Raw genomic sequence first — 26,901 nt, 5'->3', positions numbered from 1 at the left:
TCTTTGCTGAGGATTCTCCTTCATTACTATTTTGTTTTGTTTTTTTACCCATGGTGCATTTTGACAAATAAGAAAACTGAATGAGGTTAAAGTGTGCACAAAGACAGTCACACTGCAAATGATCTGAAGACTTGCATCTGTTGCTCTAACCCCCAACTAGTTTAGACAGATTTCCTGGTTCTACCAGAGGTTTTTTCCTTCAAGAAGGGAGTTCTTCCTTCCCACTGTTGCTGAGTGTTTGCTCATAGTGGGTTGTAAAAGCATAAAAGTTAATAAGAGGCATTCATAGCAGAGTTATCACAGCGGGAACTATATAGCTTAAATGTACAATTTCTACAGGACGAATTATAACTTCATTATGTATAAAAGCTCCTGTGGATAATTACTCCTATTTGTAACTTTACACAAGAGAAAGTTTGCTGTCACACTATTTATAACAGGTTGGATTTTGTCCTCTGAGTTGAGCCTTTGGTTGCAGTTTATTGAAGAATTTCCTCTAAAGTAGCTGTTGATAAAGATTTAAAGTCCTGTTTATATACAGAAATATGCTTTAGTTCATGTTTTTTTACATGTCTGCCTCAGTGGATCAGTAGAAGATCTGGCACAGGAAACTAGATGATGAAAAAGGGTACGAATACATATATATATCTATATAGATACAGATATATATACACACACACACAGGTTGCAACGTAGTATTTTCATTTTTTCTTAGCATTTCTTTAACGTCTTGGTGCAAAAGAATACCTGCATTTGTGTGTAAAGAAGTGTTACATATATACTCAAAACAGTTGGAAAAAAGAACTACAAATTTGGAAAGGAATTGATTCATGTTCTTACTCATAGATGGAGTACATGGTTTAAAAAACACTGAGGAAACAGATATGAGGCGGCTGTATCAACAAAAACATTAATACAGTTAAAAATGAATAAAAAGTTGCACGCTTAAACTTATTTCTCTACAGTTTGTACAATTAATCCATGTAACAATAGGTTCTCTCTTAATATAGTAGTTAATTAAAATATCTTTACATAAAAATACATTTTTAAGTACTCTCCGGTGGAAGACTGTTGTGGCTTATGTTTCTAAATGACACAACCATAAAGCAGCCCACAGAATATACAAACATGTCTTTGATAAGTGAATGTTGGCTCCCACAATGGCCTGTTAAGTTATTGCAAAAACAATTTACTGCATAATATGTCAGATTAGAACATGTTATAAGCACAAACTGAAGGGGAAACAATAAAAACAAACATTAAAAAACAAATACTAAATTAAGTTAAAGGATATTTCTTACTATACTATATAATTGTATAATGTTGCGTTTGATTGCAAATGAAAACCCACCAAGAAAAAAAGAAAGAAAAAGAGAGAATAGAGTTTAATTTATTCAAAACACATTCTTTTCTTTTATTTAAGCTGTAGCGAGATTCAAATGGACAAAAGAGAAAGAAAAATATTACAGATTTGTTTTATTAATCATGAATAAACTTTATTATACACAACTCTAAATTTCAGTTGGTCTTAGTCAGATGTGTTTTTAATTAAATCCTGCAACACTGTGCTCGCTGCCATCACTTTATATCTTAGTGTGCAATTCAAATATATACTTATTACAATATTTTTCCCCCTTAACTCTCAACTCGCGTGTTTAAAATGTCTGTGATCATATTTGTCCGTTGACTTCTGTCTGGGCCTCGAACGATTCATCAGACAGGTTGGCAGCCTCCAACTGATGCTCCAGACTTTCATCATCGCCTCTATTCTGATCAACTCTTATCTTAAACTGAGTGATGAACTCATTACTGGCCAGTGCGCCCTCCTTTTTAGGGCATGTGGGCTTTGATAACAGCCGGCTTTCCAGTCGCTCTGCAAAGAAAATTCACAAAACATTTCTTATTTGGTAAGCTTGTTAACAAATTTTAGTTCAGTTTTGCTGAAAGTTATAGCATGCATCAGGTAAGAAGCAATTGGTTTTTAAAAAGCATATACATTCCCCAAAACATTTTTATTATGTGCATTCTGGAGAATAAAAGATTGTACACAATTTCCCTTTTTAAAGTAAAAAGATTATTAAGTCTAATTCTTACTTATTCAGTAGATTAAAGTACTGAAACATCATTATTCATAAAATATGCACATTACAAAATTAAAGTTATTCAAAAATTACTCAAGTACTTACTCCAATACTCACATTATTCAAGTAAATTTAATTTTTGCCAATGTAATGTCACATAAAATCTTAATCTGAATAAGGGATTTGAACCCCACTGTCACGGCCAGGGGATCAGCAGGCCGCTGACTAGTAGTGTTCTCTCTCTCGCTCTCTCGCCAGGGCGGAACTCATGGTGGGTTCACGCCCTCGGCCCACGCCCCTCTGAAGAGGAAACACCTGGGCCTCATCAGTGCAGCCAGCATTTAAGCCAGGGAGTGGCTTCTACTCATCGCTGGATCGTTGTGTGTGACTCGCGTCAGTGCAGCCCGGCTCTGAGCAAGTTCTCTTTTGCTTCCCTGTGCAAAACCTCTAACGTGTGTTTCCTTCTGTACATAGATCCCCTGGACCCGACTCTGCATTCCCCGAGCGGATTCCCTTTTTGTGTGAGTGTTTGGAGAGGAGCAAGTGTCTTTTCCCTACCTGGATTTCCCCGGAGCCTTTTCCCTGTCACCGCTTTGTATATAGCACTATCCCCTGCACTGTTTGTATATACACCTGGTGGAACTGTAATAAATACTGACTGTGCCTCTGAGTCCTGCGTGTGAGTCCTCAAGCGAACCGTGACACCCACACAGATGAGAGCTTAGCAGTGAAGCTCTCTCTTAAAATTTGAGTTATAAAGTCAGAAGTTATCACTGACAGAGATCCATGTTCTTTTAACATAAGAAAGAATATTTGCTGAAATTGACATTAATCCAAGCCCTTAAAACGCCATTTTGGATTAAGCATTTCCTTTTAGAAAAGTCTTCAATGAGCAGGAAGCTCCAGTACTGAAAAAGAAGCCAACATCAACTGCTAAACGTGCTAAAAGTAAGTAAGTCCCCGTAGACTCCTATGATTAAAACACATACAGTATAAAAGTTATAGGTTACAGATCTGAAAAGTAAAACAAATGTCAAAGTGCAAAAAGACTTATGGTCCCATAGAAGTCTATTCCATTTGCCTGGAATTAGGTGAACACCTTTGTGACAACATCAACACTGGCAGGAGTTCAATCTGCTCTCTTAAAAAGAAAATCTGACTGTATAAAATACACACACTATTGCTCTAAAGTTTTAGACTGCTGGCTACTCCATGTTTTCAAGCTTACTATCAAAATATATGGACTTATAATGAATAAACTTTGTACTTAATGTCACAGTATTTTGTAATCTTACTTCCTTCTGACACTTTTGGAATAAGACATGGGAACAACTGTCTCCAATAAATAATACTAATTACCAAGTAACTTATTCATAATGGAAACTCTAATTTAAGAATTTAAAAGATGACACCATCAAAACCAAACAAACAGTCCATTTAAATTACTACCGTTTTTGTAAGTGTGTAAGAAATCTTCTAAAAATTCTTTTTTGACATATAAATGGAAATATAAGTGCAGACATTTTCTTTGCAAAATGATAAATAAAGTCTGTGTGATAAAGGAAGGTATGTGAAGTGTAAGAGAAACAACAACACACAAATACATCAAAGCAAATATTTAACAAACATTTCGAGCTCACAGAAGTTTACAGTTTCATGTAAACGTCAGTCGTGGCCTTTATGTTCATCCACAGAGCAGAGATAACTGATACTCTGCTGATCAGTACAGCAGAACATCTTCATCACCTCATCATAACAGGACTTGAAAGCTTCAGTTTTTGTTAAGTGAAATTATTATACGTGTTGAAGCCCTTACTCTTAATGTCACAGGGGGAACTTTGGTTGAGACTTTACGGTACAACTTGTTGTGACATCATTACTATGTTTGTTACGGGCTCTCACCATGATGGTGGGGCGCTGTATGTAGATGAAGATGGACTCTGCTCTTTATGTTAAATAAATATGCCCAAAGGCTAAAGAGTAGTGATGGGCAAAGCCAGGCTTCAAAACAATCTGACACCATCTCCACAGCGACACCTGCTGGACAATTTGGTTATTGTCACATCTTGATGATGCTGTTCTGTGAAACAGTGACACAGACGAGCCGTGCACAATTAAAACAAAGCTACTTATTATATCAGACAGTCAATAACTGCGATCAACACATTATTTTGGAGAAATTCTCACAGAACGAAGGAAAGAAAAATGATGAGACTGTTAAAGACAGCAATCTGTGAATGTAGTGATCAGTGTGCTTCAGCAAACATCTCCATCTGTTAACATTCGTGTTGCTCACAATAAATCGATTTATAAAGTAACACATACAGAGAAAAGACTGCAGTGTTTACTATAATAGCCACACAGGTTTACGGCTGCTTTTGGGCTCAAAGTTTGGATGTGTTTGGTTGACTTTTCAGTTTTCTGGGAGTTCGTGTCTGTCATCAGGTTTTTTCTACACCTGTCAAGCAAAGCTAGAAGCTGGCATAGTGTTAGCTTTGATTTTTAATCAACTTAATATTTATATATTGAAATGAAAAGACTAAATGTGTTGTCTTTCTTTATAAAAAGTTAACATTCATCACATTTTCTGACCAATCGTAACTCTCCATTTCACACACATCTTTAAATCATCCTCTGCTGAACAGCCTGTGAAGCATGAAGAAACCTTCCTGAACTTTCCACTGCTGTGGATTTTCCATTTTCTAACATGTTTTGCTGTCAGTCTGGAGTTTTGGTTATAATGAACCTGCATTACTTCAGTTGTTTTTGAGTTATTCACAAAGAAGCATCAGTGAGAAAAAAACAGGAAAAAACTCTGTCGTGAAAAGAAGAAACAGATCACGTGTAATTAATGAAAGTGTTTTTCTAGCTTTTCTTTTTTACAGTATAAATATATTCTTCACGGTGACACAGTGAGTAACAGATTATAGTGAGGATGACGTCACTTAATACTGAAAATAACATTTTCTGTTGAAAGTAGAAAAAAGATCGAGTCAGAGCTGAAATTCCCGCCTGTTTTATTTTCTCACTGTATTACCCTTCAAGGACCTGCAGCTCAGTAAAGCGTCCCTCTGACAGCCACACCCATCTGTTCTCTGATTGGATATTTAAATTTGTGATTGACATGACATTGACCAATCAGCTGAAAGGAAGAAAAATCGGGTCAAAATTCGTACTTATAAGTTGAAACTTGAGTGCAGTTTCACTCGTGTTTTTCTGCTTTGTATCTGTAACCAGACCTTAACAAACAGAAATTGTAACATATGTAAATATTTTTACACACAAATCGTTTTTACACGCACACAAATTCTTATCTACAAATGCAAAAATATATGCATTCTGATTTACAAATAAAAATATTTATGACCACAATTTGAGCCCATACAGGAGGAGGCTCCACCTCTACACACACACACACACACACGCACACGCACACACACACACACACACACACACACACACACACACACACACACACACACACACACACACACACACACAGAGGAAAGAAATAAAGAGCAAAAGGTGGAGAGAAAGATAAAATGGTAGCTTGGCACATGAGGACAAGAAGACCACAGCAGCTTCTGTTCCACTGCTATACATATACTGTACTTATTGATGAAAACTTCCAATAGGACCTTCAGTCATTTCTGACAGGAAGTTTATGCCCATCCTTTAATACTTATGGACGAGGTAACATCAGGCAGCAGTCACATGCAGGTTTGTGTCCTACTTGCATAAGGTGATCTCTGCACATCCAGAATATGCTCACCTCATGGACCTGAAACTTTCCATAATGCTCTCCAAGGCACATGATCTCACATGTGAGGTAAACCTAAGCAGCTCCTTAGACTACCATGAGCTGGATGACTGAGAACCTGCACAGACATCTGTGAGGTAAACATGTTTTTCTGTGAGCATCATTAAGTCAACTCTAGGTTTCATGTGCTGATTCGGGTGCTTTACATTTATTCTGTTTTAGAGCAGGTGGAGAGAGGGAACATGATGGGAGCAGGTTCCACTTTGGGTGAGGAAGTGGAATAAGTGATTACCTTTTTGTCTCAGCTTGTCATCACAACTAAATTCATGTTCAAATGAAGCTTTTTACTGTGACGCTGATATCTGTATTTATATCATTAAGAATCATTAAAGATAATTTAAGGTATGGTTGGCATTGTCTCCAAAAATAAGTCTTTTGATGTGATGGCTGTAAGGAGCCATAATCTTAATTAATGTTATTGATATATAAACCCTCTAGGTTTTTAAAAGCTTCTCTGTGGCAGTGCTGCCATTTAAAAAGTGCTGCCATTTAAAAAGTAATTAGAAAGATTCCTGACTGACCTGCTCTGTTGTGTGTAACCTAAAGGGTCTGATTCAGGTCTGTGATGTATATTGAGTCAGAAGCTAAACACACTGCTGAAACACCTGAGGGTGGTCTGTGAGGAATACATCCCAGGAATCATGGAGATTGTGCTGACAGAGCTGGATAATTGAAGATGATGCAGGATGAGCGGTTCAGGAATCAGTTCTCATGATGACGATGTGCAACTGCATCTCACCATTATTCTCTACATAGTTGGTGACATTTCCCATATTTAACAGAATAGTAATTTTGATTTGCATTTTCTGTTAACAACAGTAGAGGCAACAGAAGATTCACACTGATGGATGAAGCCCATCAGTGTGAATCTTCTCTTCTGCTACAACGTCACCTGCTGTCTTCAATCCTCCATACCCGACAGTAACAGCTGACTGTTGTGTTGAGCGTCTTTGTGAGATCTGTTAAATGTAAAGTTCATAAATCCACTACACTTTTTGTCAATGTGTGTTTTTCTGTTCTCATTCCTGGAGCTACCAAAAAGCAGAGGTGGCAATAGTGCAGACGTTCTGTATTTCAGTAGAAGTACAGGTACTCGTGTTACTCAACTAAGAGTAAAAAAGTTCAGGCTCTGAAATAAAGCTTCTGTGTAAGTTCAATAAGAAAGATCTATGGTCCCACATCTGTCCGCTCCCCGGTGCTGCCGACTGAATCTAAGCTTTATCACTTCCACTGTCAAACTGTTTGTGTCATCACTGGTCTGGTCCAATCACATTCTCCCGGCCTTCTCCCGGCCAATCACCATTCATGCTGCATACTTTAAATCTCACTGTGCATCTGTCATTCTTTCACTTGTTAACCTGCAGGAAGACAAAACTTCACTGAGCCTTCAGCAGCTTCAACATCATCAGTAAAGACAGATTTAAATATGTGTAATATCACACTGTGTCAGTTTGTTCACAGGAGTCACAACCTGCGACACTGATGCTGCATTCAAGGACCATTACAAACATCTGAAAGGACTTAAGAACATCAAGAAAAGGTCACAGAGCGACTGCTGAATCTTCTGCTCTAAACATGAACTCTGAACTTTGTGATGCTTCAGGAGGAAAACTGCTTCAGTTATTCTCTCAGATTAGTTTCATATTTTCTGCATCAGATTTGAGTGAGATCCTGGAATGAAGACAGAAGAAAAGACTTTGTTCAAAGTTTGATTTATAGTCAAACCTTCCAGTTTATTCACACAATAAAACATCAACACAATATATGAATTCATTCATTAAAATCACAGTTTTTCCTCATTTGTTTGATGATTTTGACAAAAACAAACACAAACACACACATATGGTCTGCCATACTCATAAAGAGAAATGTCGACATTTTTCAATACAAATATTCCAGAAACATTTAGAGGATAGAGAAGTTGACATTTTCATGTGGAGAAATATTTTAGTAAATCAAAATGATGATGAGCAGTGATAGCCTCCACAAACAGTCACAGGAAAGATCTCCTTTAAAAACTCAGAAACATCAAGAGAACAACTAGAAGATGTGGAGGTACCACCCATAATGTTTGACTGACAGCTGATCTCTGTGCAGAAATGATGGAGAGAAAATAAAATGAAACTAAAATACAAATTTAAACCCACAATATGAAAGACTTCAGTCTATTTGAGCTTAATCAACTCAGCTGTGTCTCCATAATTATAGTAAAGCCAAAGTCCAGCATAGAGCGGCTGAGTGAATGTGGTCTGGACTCTGTGGAGGAGAGTCATGGTTTCAGAGACGCTGTAGAAGGACAAAATACCTGCTCTGTGATCCAGGTACACTCCTACTCTGGAGGAACGAGGACCTGAGACAGGAGTTTGGATGTTGTTGTACCGAAATGTAAAACTGTTGTTGTTACAATTTAATACCCAAGATTTGTCATTATGTCCAAATTTACATTCATTACCCCATCCTTTTCTGCTGATATTCTTGTATGCGACTGCTACATAACCTCCTCTCCCTCTCCACTCCACCTCCCAGTAACAACGTCCAGTCAGACTCTCTCTACTCAGGACCTGCCACGATCCAGTGAATCTGTCTGGATGATCAGAATAAGACTGTCCAAATAAACTGAATGTTGCTTTTCTGTTCCCCTCTGATAATAACAGATGTGTGTTTGCTGTGTTTGGATCCAGTGTGATTTCACATGAATATTTTAAGAATTCAGCTCTGGTCTTTGGCTCTGGTGGATCTGACAGTAAAACATCCACTTCAGTGACTGTCAGTGAGATGTTTGTCCATTCCTCTCTCAGAATGTCCTGTAGTTTATCTCTGACCTCTGACACAGCTGCTGTCACATCCTCAAAGTAGCTCAGAGGACGGATATTGATGCTGGATGAGTCTGTAGACTCACTGAGTGCTGACAGTGAGGGGTAGTTGTGTAGAAACTGGATGTGATCCTCTGTGTGTGAGAGCTGCTTCAGCTCAGCATCTTTCCTCTTCAGCTCAGTGATCTCCTGCTCCAGCTTCTCCTCAAGCTCTTTGACTCGACTCACTTCAGTTTCCTGCTGGGATCTGATCTGCTGCTTCACATCAGAGCTTCTTTTCTGGATGAGATGGATCAGCTCAGTGAAGATCTTCTCACTGTGCTCCACTGTTTGATCAGCAGACTGATTGATGGCCTCCACCTCCTGTTGAAGCAGCTTCACATCTTTCTCTCTGTCCTGGATTCTCTGCTGGATGTTTTGTCGACTCACCTCCAGCTCTCTCTGCCTCTCAGTCCTTTCTGCTGCAGCTGAGACTGTGTCGTGGCCTTTATGTTCATCCACAGAGCAGAGATAACAGATACTCTGCTGATCAGTACGGCAGAACATCTTCATCACCTCATCATGACGAGAGCAGATGTTCTCCTGGAGCTTCTTGGAGGGCTCCACCAGCTTGTGTTTCTTGAATGCAGCCACATCATAATGAGGCTGAAGATGTTTCTCACAGTAAGAGACCAAACACACCAGACAGGATTTCACAGCTTTTAGCTTCATGCCAGAGCACAGATCACAGGCCACATCTTCAGGTCCAGCATAGCAGTGATCAGCAGGAGCAGCTTGGAGTCCAGTCTTCTTCAGCTCCTCCACTAAATCTGCTAACATGGTGTTTTTCTCCAGGACAGGCCTCGCTGTGAAAGTCCTCCGGCACTGAGGGCAGCTGTAGATTTTCTTCTTTTCCTCTTCATCCCAGAAGCTTTTAATACAGTTCATGCAGTAGCTGTGTCCACAGGGAATAGCCACCGGATCCTTCAGTAGATCCAAACAGACTGAACAGCAGAATTTTGTTTGATCCATTTGATTCATGTGCTGTGCCGTTTCACCGTCTCTCAGTGACGGTCAGACAGTTTCACTTCCTCTGAACAGAAACAACCTCTGTGCTCTGAAGGGAAACAGATCTCTGCTCTTGTTCACCTCCTACAGGAAATGAGGCTCACCAGCAACTGCATTTACACCATGTTGTTTAGACCCATCCTGATACAGACACATCTGTGAAGGGAGGCACTAAAGAAATATTCTTACAGAGCGACCAAGAGCCAATCACATCAAGGTTCAAGGTTCTTTATTTGTCACATGCATAGTTATACAAGTATAACACACAGTGAAATGTAGCCTGACACACTTCTCGACATGTGCAAAAATTTGGGGGGGGGTATAGAGGAAGAACATTATATATATATATATATATAGTATATACACTGGGTGAATGTGCAGTAGTAGCAGCAAGCAGGTGAATTCTGTACATTAATATGAATAGACATCTGACTATTTTACAGGATAGACAATATAATAATATTTAAAATTAAAGGAATTTGAAATGTACATTGTGCCTTGGTTTAGAGTGTCTGGAAGAGAGTCCTGTCTCAGTCAATTATAGATGATGTGAGAGGGCGGGTGTGTGTGTTTAGGGCACGGATGGCTTGGGGATAGAAGCTCCTCTTGAGTCTCTCTGTCCTTGCCCGGAAGATGCGGAACCTTCTACCAGATTGCAGAAGTTGGAACAGTTTGTTGCCAGGATGGGACGGGTCCTTCAGTATCTGCGCTGCTCTAGTCCGGCATCTCCTGGTGTAGGTGTCCTGAAGCGGGGGGAGAGCAATCCTGCAGCAGCGTTCTGCTGTACGGATCACTCTCTGGAGAGCTTTTTGGTCCTTCACACAGCTGTTCCCAAACCACGATGTCATGTTCTGTGTGAGGATGCTCTCCACAGCGCCTGTATAGAAAATCCTGAGGATCTTTGGAGAGACCCTGAACTTCCTCAGTTGTCGTAGGTGATACAGGCGCTGCCTAGCCTTTTTGGTCTGGACCTGAATGTGGGCAGCCCATGTCAGGTCTGAGGAGATGTGGACACCAAGATACTTGAAGGACTGCACCCTCTCCACTGGAGCTCCATTGATGATGATGGGCTTGTAGTCTCTGTGCTGACCCCTTCTGAAGTCCACCACCAGCTCCTTGGTCTTGCAGACGTTCAGCTGGAGGTGGTTGTCCTTGCACCACGATGCCAGATTCTTCACTTCATCCATGTAGGCCGCCTCATCGTTGTTGGAGATGGCACCCAACACCACTGTGTCGTCAGCAAACTTCACAATGGTGTTGGAGCCATGGGTGGCCACACAGTCTGAAGTGTAGAGGGAGTAGAGCAGTGGCGAGAGGACACATCCCTGAGGTGCTCCTGTGTTGATGGTGATGCTGTTGGAGAAGCACCTGCCCACCCTCACCACCTGAGTTCTGCCAGTGAGGAAGTCCAACACCCATGCACACAGACGGCTGTTAAGTCCCAGATCCCTGAGCTTTGTGAACAGTCTGCAGGGCACTATTGTGTTAAACGCTGAACTGTAATCAACTGTAATCAACAAACAGCATTCGCATCACATGATGCAGGGTGTGGTATGTTTGGTTAGAACATGCAGTAACAAGTCTGACCCAGTTAAAGTTTAATAGTTTAACTTTACGTGGATGTTTGAAATTGAAGTTTTATAGGACTCTCTGTTTAATTGTTGTTTTGTTTGGAGCGATGGTTCATTTATTTAAATATTGATGATAATTTGATGTATTTGATTATTTATTACTGGTGCAAACAATTCATTTCTTCATGGTGCGAATATATAGTAGACTCAGGAGTTTAACTCAGTTTTCTTGGCCTTTGTTTATCGTTTCATTTGAAATCTTAATGGGTAAAGATCATCATAATTACATATGAAATTATATATACAAATTATATGTTCCATTACACTATTAACAGCACAGATTATACAGCAAACATCAGATTCATGGATGGAGCCAGAGGCTAAATGACTGTTCAGTCCTCTTTAGGAAACGATCTTCATATGACGACAAACACGACAACAATCAGCTGTCAAACTGTACAAGAAGTTCACAGTAATGTAAAAGAAGTTATATCACTTTATTTTTAAACGTACGCACTCAGGGTCAGGACTGAAGACACTGATCGAGAAAATACTCTAAATATAAATATTCACCTAAACATTCAAAATTATTCAATTGCATGAAATGAAATATGAACTCTCTACAATACTGGCTTCTGATTGGTTTAAAAAGCAGGTGCTGAACTTCAGAAGAGCTAAAGCTGCAAAACTGTGTAAACCCAGAGTGGATGTTGCCCTCTGACCTTTCAGAAGTACGATCTTTTTATGAAGACACAGAGGCAGAGTTATTATTCATCACTTTAAAGATGATATTCGTTACATGTTCTTCACTCGTTGTCTAGTAAAGTCCAGAGAATGAGACACATGATTTCAAAACATACAGCTGCATGTTAGAGATCACAGAGTTCTTCAGTCTTATGAGAACTCATGGAGACTAAATGTCAGACACATCAACAGTAAATGTCGTTCCTCCCCCCGTGAGTTTGTGTCCTCCACACTTGTTTACACAAACATCTGAGGTTTGAACAGTGTGCAAAACCACATGTTACAAAGCTGCTGAGCTACTGAATACTGGAATATTTCATTCAATATCACCATCTGACCAAAGGACAAACACAGAGAGGATTAGAGCGCCAAACTTTGTTTCAAACTGTTTCCGATTTTAGAGGCAAAAAGCAGAATTTCTACCTGGACAAAGAAATCAAAGCAGGAGCAAAACAAGCTTTTTACATTTATTCAAAGGCATTATGTGAATGTACTCTGAGCCACAGCCTCCTAAAGTAAAGACATTTGATCATCTAAACCAGACAGAGTCATGTTTTCAGCAGTGTCTGTATCCTCCATATAGACCATGCCATGGTCCACCTAGGGTGACCAGGTGTCTGACTTTATGTGGGACTACACAGCGCTCAGTCCTTGTTTGCCTGTGCCACACACACATTGAGCCAATGTCCAGTTTTTTTATTGACTCTAGTTTCTGTCGATCGGTAGGCCCACAAAAAAACCCTGTACAGGAAGTAGATTTCATCTCTCTGATAAAAGGAGTTCTAATCCCTGATCCTATGAGTCTGACCCAGTAGATGATATTGATATGATCATATTTATGCCTTTGTTGTTTCACAAAGGGTTAAAAACATTCACAGGTTGGACTGTGGTTCTCCTTTTAGCGTCTCTGCTGGAATTTTAACTGTGAACCTCTTAGATCCAAACTTCTGAACTGCTCATCTCACAGAGGACAAAAGGGAAGAACCCCGAATCTCTTCTTCACCTCACTTTTATACCTGCTCACCCTTTCTCCCCCCTTCCCTCACTGGACGTCACATCTTCACACTTGGGCCAATCAGGTTGTTGACATTTGATCATCTGATGTCCACCCACACCTCATCTCTCTCTCTCTCTCTGACTTACAAGATTTAACACAAAGTTTAAACTTTAAAATCACTTCATTACATTTTCTTTGTTATTCTTAACACAGAAAATTCACATTCAAAAACTTAACACAGAATAAAACAGAGTAGCCAGTAGTGGGACATGGTTCCAGCAACTCTGATGGTGACGGCCCGTTTGAAGCTGAAGCTCCGGCACGTGTGTCAAAAAATCAACACACTGCTTCAGAAACGCTGTGCTGAGGCTTGGTTTGACTGAACAGAGTCACGTGATCAATGACGTCTGAAGCTTCATTCAGCACGTCACTGCTTCAGTACCTGATTCAATGATTTATAAGGAATTGAACCATTGGTGGGATTTGTGCTGTGTTTTGGTGGTTTTGTGTGAGCGAATCAGTGTGTGACATAATTATAGACATGGAGCCAGGAAGAGAGGACGCTCTGCCTGTTCCTCAATAAAAACCAGTTCATCAGCATTTCTGCTCCCAGGTCTAAAATGTACATAAGAAATATGATGTACACATAATTATAATGATATAACTTATAGTATATTATATATAAACGTACCAGTCTGCTGGTTAATTACATAATCAGGTGGAGGCAGTGACCTCACAACCTCCTATAAGCTTTAACTTAAGGTTACTTTATTTATACCCACAGGTAAATTTGCTTTACAGAACAATGATAGCATTTGGCCTCCCTTCACAAACACACACACCTAATGAAACCTGACAAAACACATATTTAGTAATTAAACAAAGTGAATCAAATCAAAAACAATTCTTATTGAGTTCAGTGACAGCAGCAGGGACAAAGCTGTTTTTATAATGCTTTGTCCTGCATCTTGGAACTAGAAACCTCCGTCCTGAAGAAAGAAGCTAAATCCACCCCGTAGAGGATGGGAACCATTTTTAAGGATTGATTAAGCCATCTGTGGTACCTGTTTAGAGTACAGGGAGTCTAAACAGGCCTGTGACTCATCTATCAGACGACTGGACCATCTCACTCACTAATTCAGTCAATTTTTCTCTGTGACAGAGGTCTGACTGAACCATGGCACCAAACAAAAAGATAAAACAGACTCAATAAAAGAACAAGAAAACAAAGTTCAAATCTTTCGCTCAATGTGGAAATGAGCCAGTTTCCTGAGGCAGTAAAGGCACTGGTGACCCTTTTTACAGACCGATTTGCAATAAAAGTTCAGTTTTTCATTGATTATGGTCCCAAGATATTTATATGATTGCACTTGCTCTATTTTCTGACCTTTAATTAAAGTGACTCTGTGCCCATTTAGTTGTTTCCTAAAATCAATAACCATATCTTTTGTTTTAGATATGTTCAATTGGAGATAAGACTCCTCCCACCACTGAACAAAGCCATCAATGATTGGACTATGGTGAGTTTCACCCTCTTTCAGTAAGCTGACAATAACAAAGTCATCTGTAAATTTAATGATGGCCCTGTTTTCATATCTGCTCTGACACGTGTTTGTAAAGAGAATGAATAATAAGGGCGATAAGAGACCCTGGAGGAGAAGCTGTGGAGGAGAACACTGGGTCAGACAGAACCCCATTTATTCTCACTCTTTGTGACCTGTCAGTTAAAAGATCTAAAATCCAGCAAACCAGGTTTTTCCTGATTTCAAACTCTTCTAAAAGTCTTTTCATTAAAATATGGGGCTGTATTGTATTAAAAGCAGAAGAAAAATCAATGAAAAGAAGTCTTGCAAAAGTCCCTTTACTCTCTACATGTTTAAAAATCAGATTTAGTCCAAAGCGCGTCCTGCACTCCTCTGTTGGGCCTGTACGCAAACTGCATTGGATCCAGCTGATATTCAATCTCTTCCATAATCACATTTCTGAGGATTTTTTCAAAGACTTTCATGACAACTCAGGTGAGGCAACAGGCCTGAAGTCATTCAGGACGTTTGGACGACTAGATTTAGGGACATGAACGACGACAGCTTCCTTCCAAAGCGAGGGCACATTTTGTATTTGAAAGGATTTATTGAAAATAAGCTGAAATTTAGGACTGAGCTCTTTAGCACAAGATTTAATTAGGCGGCACTAATGTTATCAGGGCCCTGGCTCTTGTTCACATTAACTGTATGAAAGGCCTTTTGGACATCGCTGAGTTCAGTGATGAAGTGTTGAGTATCTTTCAGTTTCTGTTTCAGTTCAGAAGAACTAAAACGAGCATCAAGCATATTCAAATCTCTGTCTGGCTTAAAACCGTCTACAATGATCTGACTGCTGCTCTGGGGATTTTGAAACCCTGATATGGTTTTCATACAAGTCCAGGCAGACCCAAAATTTTTTGCAGCAAATTTGCTTTCAAGAAGGTTTTTGTAGATCTGTTTTGCTTTCAAGAGCTCGATTTTCAAGTCTTTGGTGACTGCCTGAAAGTCAGTAACAGCCCCCTCTTTTAAAGCCTGTCTCTTTTTCCTTAAACAGGATTTGATGCATTTGGTGACCCATGGCTTATTGTTAGGGTACACTTTAGCACGCTTAAGGGGTATAATCATGTCTTTACAAAAACTGCATATGAGCTAACATCCACCAAAGCATCAAGGCTGAATAAAAACTTCCCAATCTGTAAATTTAAAACATTCCTGCAAGGTAAGCACAGATTCTTCTGACCACATGATTGATTGATGATAACATAATTTTTTCACCTCCCAAAAATTCACGTTCAAAGCAACATATCAGCCCGATATCACACAGAACTGTCACATGACATCAAACACAAGCTGTCAGCTCTGCAGAGTGGGCAATCATAATGAAGCAGTTCATTATAAGCTGCTCTTCATATATTTGTCCACCAGATGTCAACAAAGAGGACTGTGATGAAAGCTTCGAGTAATGAACCGTTTTTCATTACAAGCTTGGCCAACTGACTACAATCTACAATAAACTAATATGGCTTTTCAATCCTCTCTTCAATCACTTGGTACCACCAGGAACCTTTAAATGGGCACTCAAGCTGCCTGGAGACTGTTTTGTCGTGCACATCAGAGAAACCACAGGTAAGTGTCACAGGCTGGGTCTCTGACCCAGCGCTCTGAGTTCATGTTTGTATTTGTCTCATTTTGTTATGTGATTAGTTTTGTGTCATTTCCTATCTGTCTTTAGTTTGGGCAGTTATTGTTTATTGTTCCTCTGGTTTTCTATGTTTTGGGTTCTTGTATTATTCATCACGCATTAGGTTTGTTAAGTTTGTGTTCTCATGTTTTAGTTTTAGTATTTCCTGTTTTATTCTGACAATGTCATGTGTTCTTTGTTCATTGTATTTAGCTTTCCTCTCCTGGTCCTGTCATTAGGTTTATGTCTGTCAGCTGTTTTTCCCCCATGTGTCGCCACTTCCCCTGATCACCTCATGTCTGTATTTAAGCCTTTTGTTTTCTTCATGCCATTGTTGGTTCGTCTGTTTATCTCACCAGAGTTACAGTTATAGTCATAGCCTGTTATTTTTCCACCTCAGTTATAGTTTTTTGGTCTTAGTACCTTTAGTGTTTTTGTTTCTTAGTGTTTTGCCTGTTTGCTTTGGTCTCTTGGTTCATTCCCTGCCGTCATCGCAATAAAGGTTCACTTTTCTGTTAATCATTACAATTCCTCGTCATCATCTGCTTTTGGGTCCTGTTTCCACATACATCGGCGCACCCCGCCGTGACAGTAAGACAATCTTATCCAAAAGGTCAGTGTAACAGTATTGTTTTCCACCAGCTTAACCAAACTTCCCACACTAACTGGAATTTCTTTTCCCAGGCAAACATTAAACAGCAGCAGCTGGAAAACTGGAAAACCTAAAGCCAAATAATCAATAAGACATAACCAACTTTTGTATGAGTGAGTATTGATAAACTGAGCATAATTAAACCTCAGTGAAACCACATATAAGTTCTGGTAACTGGCACATATTTATGTTTAATATGTTGTTTTATATTTTGATCAGTTTCAGGTGTTTGTGCGACTGTGTTAACCATCAGTAAAACCACATATAAATCACACTTCTGTGTTTAACAATTACAACACTTGATGCTGTTTTTCTGATTCAGGATTATGTGTGTGATGAGTTGGCCACACAGTTCTTATCTTTCTGCTTCAGACACACACAAAACTGCCGAGGTTGAAGCTTCAGTCTCTTTCTACCCCAGGTCTCACCACATTTCCAAAATGTAAACTCTGAGTCTCATAAGAAATGTGGTTCAAAAAGATGTGCTGATCTATGAATGCATCCTTACTGAAAGCTAAAGATGTCCAGCAGACAAAAACAGCAGCTGAATGAACAGTTATCATGAGCGAGTGTACAAACACTATCACAGGAAATAACAGAAATAAACTGGAGTTTCATTTATACCTGTAGTATTTTTTCAGCTCCATGTCATCTTCCAATATGTCAAAATATGATTTCATTGTATCTTAAACAAATACAAACTTCTTTCTTCCCCCCAGAGAGCCAACAGTTTACTATCAGAACTGAGGCTGATCATTAACAGGGAGCAGCAGGTAACAAGGTCATCAGCAGTGGAGGAAAGTATGGAAGTAATACTCAGCTTCATATTTGAAGATACTCGAGTATCTTAGCTGCAGGTCTGGAACAATGGTTTTATTTCCTTTCCCATTAAACGTCTCACACAGCCCCTCATCTGTGACCCTTAGCAAACCCACTGGATATCTACCTGCACATAAAGGAGATCAGATCAGTTCCATCTAGACAAGCTGTAACAGGAAAATGCTGCTTACACTTTGATGCATCACTTTCAGTTTGTCATATAAGACAATATATCAGATTGAGGCATTATTTTCCTGCAGTGAGTAAATCTACTTTGTACTTTACTCTTTTCTTTTAGGTAAAGGCTCTAAACAGCACTTGTACACTGTGGAAATCCCAGAAGAACGTCTCTTGAACTCTGAAAAATAACAAAACAAAGACTAAAAGGAGGTCATGGGTGCTGATGATGAGGAGGAGGAGGAGTAGCATGCATTTAAAAAGTGACTGATGTCCTAGAATACAACAGAACAGTGTCTCTACAAACTTATGAAAACATGACAGTCTTGCATTAGTTTGTATTCTTATGATTTCAAAAAACGAGGGAAAAATCTCCTTGAAATGCACAATTCCTTTTTGTTATTTCTTAGTGTGTGACGTATTTTATTGGCTTTATGATTGGTGCAAACAGTTTCCTGATTCATAATGGAAATAGATTTTAGACACAGGAGGAACACGCAGTGATCAGCAGGAGCAGCTTGGAGTCCAGTCTTCTTCACACTGAGGAGGGACATATGCAGGAACAGTTGTCATAACTGTTACAACCACCAGATGGCGAAAGAGTCCCACTGCAACTTTAAGCCATGAAGGATGTGTCTTGATGTTTGTTTGTGATAAATCTGCTTTATGTGAGTCTTTTTCAGAGAGTAACAGTAACATGTCTGATTATATGTCTTTAATCAGTAAAGTCTCGCTTTGCTAGAAATAAATAAATAAATAATAAAATTGTAAACATGCAGAAGTCAAAGGGTCCTTAAGTCTTCTGTAAATTGACGGGGATCAAATGAAGGACACAAGTATCTGTTCTTACTCTAATAAATGCTGCTTTAATATCCAACAGACTATTTTCCTTCCTCATCAGCAGTAAACAGCTCGACTGCGTCTGTGCATTTGTGTCCTCCATACTTGTTTCCACAGACATCTCAGGCTTGATGCCACGATGCAGTGTAGAAACCTGACAACCCTCTGACTCATGTTCAAATGTTCAAGGACATTTCTCAGGATCATGTATGACCCCTTTTTGACATTTGGACTTTCATTAATAATATTTGTGTTTCGGAGTCATTTTTGTGGAGACTTCTGTCCAACGTAGTGTCCAAATGAAGCCTGAAGCTTTTCTTCACCCTCTTGTCAGATGGTCAGCAACAAAACTCTGTTCCAACCAATGTCTGATAAGAGATGAGACACAGCAGCTGAGCAAATGATCATTTCATGCTGAAGACATCCTCAGACAGAATTAAATACATACATAAACACAGCCTGGTGCCAATAACACAGCTAATGACACTGCTGTATCACTGGCTTTACTGATTAAAGACCATATCTGAAGGAAATCTTTGAACACAACAGAAAGTGACCTTTTAAACCTGCGACACTGATGCTGCATTCAAGGACCATTAAAAACATTTGAAAGGACTTAAGAACATCAAGAAAATGTGACTTGTTTCTCTGTAATTAAGCTGTTTTAGTGAAGAAAGTTGAAAGGTCACAGAGCGACTGCTGAATCTTCTGCTCTAAACATGAACTCTGAACTTTGTGATGCTTCAGGAGGAAAACTGCTTCAGTTATTCTCTCAGATTAGTTTCATATTTTCTGCATCAGATTTGAGTGAGATCCTGGAATGAAGACAGAAGAAAAGACTTTGTTCAAAGTTTGATTTATAGTCAAACCTTCCAGTTTATTCACACAATAAAACATCAACACAATATATGAAGTCATTCATTAAAATCACAGTTTTTCCTCATTTGTTTGATGATTTTGACAAAAACAAACACAAACACACACACATGGTCTGCCATACTCATAAAGAGAAATGTCGACATTTTTCAAGACAAATATTCCAGAAACATTTAGAGGATAGAGAAGTTTACATTTTCATGTGCAGAAATATTTTAGTAAATCAAAATGATGATGAGCAGTGATAGCCTCCATAAACAGCCACAGGAAAGATCTCCTTTAAAAACTCAGAAACATCAAGAGAACAACTAGAAGATGTGGAGGTACCACCCATAATGTTTGACTGACAGCTGATCTCTGTGCAGAAATGATGGAGAGAAACTAAAATGAAACTAAAACACAGATTTAAACCCACAATATGAAAGACTTCAGTCTATTTGAGCTTAATCAACTCAGCAGTGGCTCCATAATAATAAGGCAACAGTCCAGCATAGAGCGGCTGAGTGAATGTGGTCTGGACTCTGTGGAGGAGAGTCATGGTTTCAGAGACGCTGTAGAAGGACAAAATACCTGCTCTGTGATCCAGGTACACTCCTACTCTGGAGGAACGAGGACCTGAGACACGAGTTTGGATGTTGTTGTACCGAAATGTAAAACTGTTGTTGTTACAATCTAATGACCAAGATTTGTCATTATATCCAAATTTACATTCATTACTATTCCCTGCTCTGCTGATATTCTTGTATGCGACTGCTACATAAGCTCCTCTCCCTCTCCACTCCACCTCCCAGTAGCAACGTCCAGTCAGACTCTCTCTACTCAGGACCTGACAACATCCAGTGAATCTGTCTGGATGATCAGAATAAGACTGTTGTTGATTCATAAATGTTGCTTTTCTGTTCCCCTCTGATAATAACAGCCATGTGTTTGCTGTGTTTGGATCCAGTGTGATTTCACGCGAATATTTTAAGAATCCAGCTCTGGTCTTTGGCTCTGCTGGTGGATCTGACAGTAAAACATCCACTTCAGTGACTGTCAGTGAGATGTTTGTCCATTGCTCTCTCAGAATGTCCTGTAGTTTATCTCTGACCTCTGACACAGCTGCTGTCACATCCTCAAAGTAGCTCAGAGGACGGATATTGATGCTGGATGAGTCTGTAGACTCACTGAGTGCTGACAGTGAGGGGTAGTTGTGTAGAAACTGGATGTGATCCTCTGTGTGTGAGAGCTGCTTCAGCTCAGCATCTTTCCTCTTCAGCTCAGTGATCTCCTGCTCCAGCTTCTCCTCAAGCTCTTTGACTCGACTCACTTCAGTTTCCTGCTGGGATCTGATCTGCTGCTTCACATCAGAGCTTCTTTTCTGGATGAGATGGATCAGCTCAGTGAAGATCTTCTCACTGTGCTCCACTGTTTGATCAGCAGACTGATTGATGGCCTCCACATCATGTTGAAGCAGCTTCACATCTTTCTCTCTGTCCTGGATTCTCTGCTGGATGTTTTGTCGACTCACCTCCAGCTCTCTCTGCCTCTCAGTCCTTTCTGCTGCAGCTGAGACTGTGTCGTGGCCTTTATGTTCATCCACAGGGCAGAGATAACAGATACTCTGCTGATCAGTACGGCAGAACATCTTCATCACCTCATCATGACGAGAGCAGATGTTCTCTTGGAGCTTCTTGGAGGGCTCCACCAGCTTGTGTTTCTTTAATGGAGCTACTTCATAATGTGGCTGAAGGTGTTTCTCACAGTAAGATGCCAGACAGAATAAACAGGACTTGAAGGCTTTCATTTTTCTTCCAGTGCAGACATCACAGGCCACATCTTCAGGTCCAGCATAGCAGTGATCAGCAGGAGCAGCTTGGAGTCCAGTCTTCTTCAGCTCCTCCACTAAATCTGCTAACATGGTGTTTTTCATCAGGACAGGCCTCGCTGTGAAAGTCCTCCGGCACTGAGGGCAGCTGTAGATTTTCTTCTTTTCCTCTCCATCCCAGAAGCTTTTAATACAGTTCATGCAGTAGCTGTGTCCACAGGGAATAGTCACCGGATCCTTTAGTAGATCCAAACAGACTGAACAGCAGATTTTTGTTTGATCCATTTGATTCATGTGCTGTGCCGTTTCAGCGTCTCTCAGTGACTGTCAGACAGTTTGACTTTCTCTGAACAGAAACAACCTCTGTGCTCTGAAGGGAAACAGATCTCTGCTCTTGTTCACCTCCTACAGGAAATGAGGCTCACCAGCAACTGCATTTACACCATGTTGTTTAGACCCATCCTGATACAGACACATCTGTGAAGGGAGGCAACAACAAGTCACAAATGCTTATTTCATCAGTGCCAGGGTTTGTTATGTTTGATTTACAATATGCAGTTAAAACTGACCTAGCTAACCTTGTTAACTAGTAACTTAGCCTATATGAAATGCCTTGTGGCGATGATTTAAGTAAGGTAAAACTTTATTGGTATAGTACCTTTTGAGATAATAACAAAGCGCTCCATGATAACGCTGGTTACACCCTTGTGTACAGGTGTCAAAACTCCAGTCCTTGAGGTCCTGAAACTTTTACATGTGTCGCTGCTCCAACACACCTCAATAAAATTAGATTAATTAGCAAGAGCCCTGACTGCATACTGAGGTGACAATTCAGCCATTAGATTTATGTTATAGCAGCTCATGAATGAACGTGGCACAATATAAGCATTTTTATTGTTGAAGTACATTTTTTTCCAAACACTTTCATTTATTTAAAACTAGAAAATCCCTTTTCTGAAGAAACTGCAGTGTGAATGCTGATAACTGAAGGTTTTGAGTTGAAATAATTGCTGAATGTTAAGTTAAAAATGTTAAGGTTTAGGGGTTCCCACCTCAGCATGTAGTCAAGACTCTTGCTAATGACCTACTCATTTTATTCAGGTGTGTTGCAGCAGGGACACATGTAAAAGTTTCAGGACTTTGACACCCCTGCCCTTGTGGATTAAACAGGATGAATTTGTTACACTCTTAACTCATCTAAACAAGGCATTTTGTAGAGGGTACAGCAGCCATGGCAGTTTTTCTTGAAACAACTAATCTCACGTGTTGACTTTTTCTCAAAATAAGCATGGGAACAACTGTCTACAATAAATCAAACATATGTTTCACTCATTATGTAAGAATTATTATACAAATGACCAGTGCCAAGTAGGGCTTGATCATTTTGATCGTCGACTAGTCACCGATTATTTTTGCGATTAGTTGACTGATCAGACCATGCATCCATTGGACGCACAGCTTACTGCACTAGCATGACCCATCCTCCAAATCCAGGGAAAAGGACGACGCATTTGTCGGAGCCTTCGTCGCGTCGCTGTAACGCAATCGGCCTACAAATGCGGCCTCCGAAGGATGCCGGCCCTGAATTTGGACAGAGCTACGATGCCGGAGACTGCTTCTTCTTCTTTTGCCTTTAACGGCAGCTGGCATTGCTGCCATCTTCTGTTTCAGTCCGTTATTACACTCTTAAATCCTACTGCTTATTCCTGTCTTTCAGGATCTTACAAAGCTTCAAACGACGCGTCGACTATTAAATTAGTGGTTTACGATTTTGATAAACGACGTAATAATGACTAGTCGACTAATCTTGGCAGCCCTAATGCCAAGTGTACTGTGGTGTAAAAAAGTCATTAACTGCATGCTTGCTTCACCTACTTAGCTTTAGTATTTTAATTTCTTAACTGGACATCCAAAGCTTTGCTCACTGCAGCTGTATTGCGCAGTTATGTTACACCCCTGAAAGCAGAGGGGAAATTACGAGTGATTTTCAAGTGATTCTCTCATGCAGTAGTTTAATGCAATGAAAAATGAACATAAGTAATTCACATTGCGTACTGCTCAATGTCACACAGTGGAAGAAAGAGCTAATTAATAACCCAAAAATAACAATTGAGTGCTTACTATTTGTATCTGAACATGTTTCTGTACAAAATAGATAACAATAGAAACGTTTGTAGCTCCTGCCGTTAGCTTAATGGCCATTGTGCAACTGAGGCTCAAAACCGCGGTCTACCCACTAAAAATCTATAATAAAATGTTTCTGAAGCTCACAAAATAACGAAAGACTACCTATAAAATATCTCAACAACGTACAGAGTAGTGATGGCCCGCTTGAAGCTGACGCTCCGGAGCGTGTGTCGAAAAAAACAACACACTGGTTCAGAAGCACTGTGTCGAGGCTTGCTTCGTTTGGCAAAAGTCACGTGACCAGTGACGTCCGAAGCTTCATTACGCACGTAACTGCTTCGGTACCTGATTCAAACAGATATAAGGAAGTGAATCATCCACGGGATTCGTGGAGTGTGTTGATGGTGACAGATAGCGACGAGGTGATCATTCCACTGACAGATATGGAGCCAGCGAGGAAGAGAGGACGTTCTGGCGTGTGGGAATATTTTGAGTTGATTTTGCTCAATTCATTTTATCTGCCGAAGTGAAAAACTTGAAATGTCCAAAATCATGTTTTCATAATGTAAATATCATTACAGCATATGACTTTAGGAACACTTCCATGTGAATTAAAGCTGATGAAGACTACAAAAATGTATTTGACACTATACGTACATGACATTGCTACACAGTTTAGAAAATCATTTTGTTTATTGTTTTTAGGTGATAGTCTGCAGGACCCAGGAATACCTGCATATCTACCAACTTGCAGTGTAGTTCCTGCACTCCACAGCCTCTTCTGTTCCATGCAAGTGGATTTTCTCCAGGGCAGGAGAAACTATTTCTAAGAAAAGAAACAGACTCAGCCAGCGCACAGTAACACTAATCCTCTTGTTAACTGTAAATAACAAAAGGGCTACCTTACATTGATCATGTTTTTACTTTGCAAGTTCTTGATTAGGGGTGGGTTTTGATTATCGCTTTTCTGATTACAATCCATGCTAAATTGAATAAAGTGATATTGATTCATTAAAATCCCGTGTCGATTTGTAAATTAACGTTATTATGCCTGAAACTCCAGCATCTCAGGCTAAACCTCACAACATGTCGTCAAACACCATGCAGCTAAAACAGTAACTGGGAGCAGGTTTACGGATTCTGCATACAAGCGTGAACACAGAGCGCGGACCCGACGCGTCAGAGTCAGATTTTGATGTGTCGGCGGGTCCGCGCTGTGTTTGCCTCTTTTTTTTCGCTGGCTTCTGCAGCTGCAGGTTTCATAACTCTCTGTTTACATCTCTAATTAAGTCTCACATGTGTCAGCTTTCTTTTAATAGATACGAAATTATGGATATATACTGTTAAATGATCAGACTTGTAATATTTCTGACTGAGGCAAAACTTTCCAGATTCCAATCAAATTGAATCGGATCCTGTATCGAATCAAAAGGATTCTACAAATCAGTGACGATGCAGCCGTACTCAGCTCCCTAAGCATTTTCCCTTTCCAGTTCACAATCAATCCCACCCCTAGGTCAAAAATATGTATAGGACAATTGGCCTAATCTAATATTTTGTATGAACCTGTCCAGCTGTCCAGTGATTAAACGACAAGTAGATGGAGGCAGGACTTCACAGCAGGGGCATACTCCATAATGTGCTGTGCATTATCATATGTATATTATATATATTGCTCACTTATTGTATTTACCAACATCAAGGAGTTATGAGCAAAGAAAGGCCACCATAGTGCATGTTTAAATAGGGAAAGTTTATTGATCAAAATGTATTACGCAAATACGCATTACATTTTTTTCAGCCCCCCAATCGAGAAAACAAAACCAATTACATGTTCAAAGCAACGGAACGGTGGCCCAATATCAGAGAGAACTCCACTCTTGAGTGAGCAGTGATAATTGAGCAGTCCGTTTTATTTTGCAGATTCAAGCTGCTCTTCAAAATTTTCACCACCAGATGTCACCGGAGAGGACTGTGTTGAAAAGCTTCGAGTAATGAACCGTTTTTCAATACAAGCTTCAGTGCTTCGGAAAGCTTCATTTGGCCATCACTAGTACAGAGTATAAAATATCCTGTTTTGACCACCATTACCTTAAAACACGGAGGAAAGAATGACGAGGGTGATTTTGAGATGCTTTTCTTCTGCATTAGTTTTGTAATGAGGAGAGAGCGCGCGAAAGCCCACTGGTAGAGAAAGAAGCCATTACCAATCGATCCCAGAAAAGACTTACTAGCCGATTACTGATGTACAGATCGCAGTTCTCTTGAATCAAATGACAACCATTAATGCAACATGAAAAATAACCAATTTAAAACAATTTCGCAGTGTATTTACATTGTTTTCAGGCTTATGAATTTGTATTAATATCCAACAGACTATTTTCCTTCCTCATCAGCAGTAAACAGCTCAACTCCGTCTGTGCATTTGTGTCCAAATGATCATTTCATGCTGAAGACATCCTCAGACAGAATTAAACACATACATAAACACAGCCTGGTGCCAATAACACAGCTAATGACACTGCTGTATCACTGGCTTTACTGATTAAAGACCATATCTGAAGGAAATCTTTGAACACAACAGAAAGTGACCTTTTAAACACTGAGTGTCATCCTCACCTCAGTTAAGTCTTCAGCTGTTCTGTGGTCACATGACTGTTTCACTGTACACATCAACTAGTTGTTAAACTGTAATAGACTTCATTTGAAATGATTTGTTGTTAACAAGTGTAAGGAGATGATTGTCGACTTCAGGAAGACTCCACTCACACATCACTCAGCATCCGTGGTTCCACGGTAGAGACTGTTACCAGCATCACGTTCCTGGGAGTTCACATCTCAGACAACCTCACCTGGACCACCAACACCACCCCCATCACCAAAAAAAGGCCCAGCAGCGCTTCCACTTCCTGAGACGCCTGAAGCGGGCCAACCTCACTCCTCCCATCCTCACCACGTTCTACAGAGCACCATTGAGAGTGTTCTGACCAGCTGCATCTCCGTGTGGTTTGGCAACTGCAATGCTGGTGATCTTAGCAAACTACAATGCATTGTTAAAGCAGCTGCCAAGATCATCGGAACATCTCTCCCTCTGCTACAAAACCGCTGCATCAGTAAAGCCTCCAGCATCGTGCTTGACCCCTCTCACCCCTCACATATACTCTTTTCTCTCCTTCCATCCTGCAGACACTACTGCAGCATCGGGGCCTGATCCCCCAGACTGCGGAATAGCTTTTTCCCACAAGCCCTCAGACTCGTGAACTCCCTCTCTCCCCCACACAAACTGCTAACCGACTCTTTTGCACTTTACACACCACTGCCTCTGT

At 40.0% G+C, this 26,901-nt stretch overlaps 1 protein-coding gene across 1 annotated transcript; it reads right to left on the bottom strand.

The window, feature by feature from the left end:
• Window positions 1–7,855: 7,855 nt before the first annotated feature.
• LOC308413015 (uncharacterized protein) lies at window positions 7,856–23,726 on the bottom strand. Its single transcript, XM_080907796.1, has 3 exons — window positions 22,107–23,726; window positions 20,077–21,925; window positions 7,856–9,754 (listed from the first exon to the last, which is right to left on the bottom strand). The coding sequence occupies exons 2-3, from the start codon at window positions 21,740–21,742 to the stop codon at window positions 8,067–8,069; spliced, it is 3,354 nt and encodes a 1,117-aa protein (XP_080763922.1). The 5' UTR covers window positions 21,743–21,925; window positions 22,107–23,726; the 3' UTR covers window positions 7,856–8,066.
• Window positions 23,727–26,901: the final 3,175 nt, after the last annotated feature.

The sequence above is a fragment of the Rhamphochromis sp. 'chilingali' genome (genome assembly GCF_963969265.1).
Source record: "Rhamphochromis sp. 'chilingali' genome assembly, chromosome: 16".
Lineage (NCBI taxonomy): Eukaryota > Metazoa > Chordata > Actinopteri > Cichliformes > Cichlidae > Rhamphochromis > Rhamphochromis sp. 'chilingali'.
The sequence above is the reverse complement of the archived record's forward strand: the minus strand, read 5'-3'. Positions and strand labels throughout refer to the sequence as shown.

Excerpts from the sequence above, each read along its gene's own strand:
- LOC308413015 (XM_080907796.1), bottom strand. The coding sequence starts at position 21,742 with ATGAATCAAATGGATCAAACAAAAATCTGCTGTTCAGTCTGTTTGGAT. Across the intron at positions 9,755-20,076 it reads TGAGTTGATTAAGCTCAAAT|ACGGTGAAACGGCACAGCAC; the intron begins AGACTGAAGTCT and ends CGTCACTGAGAG.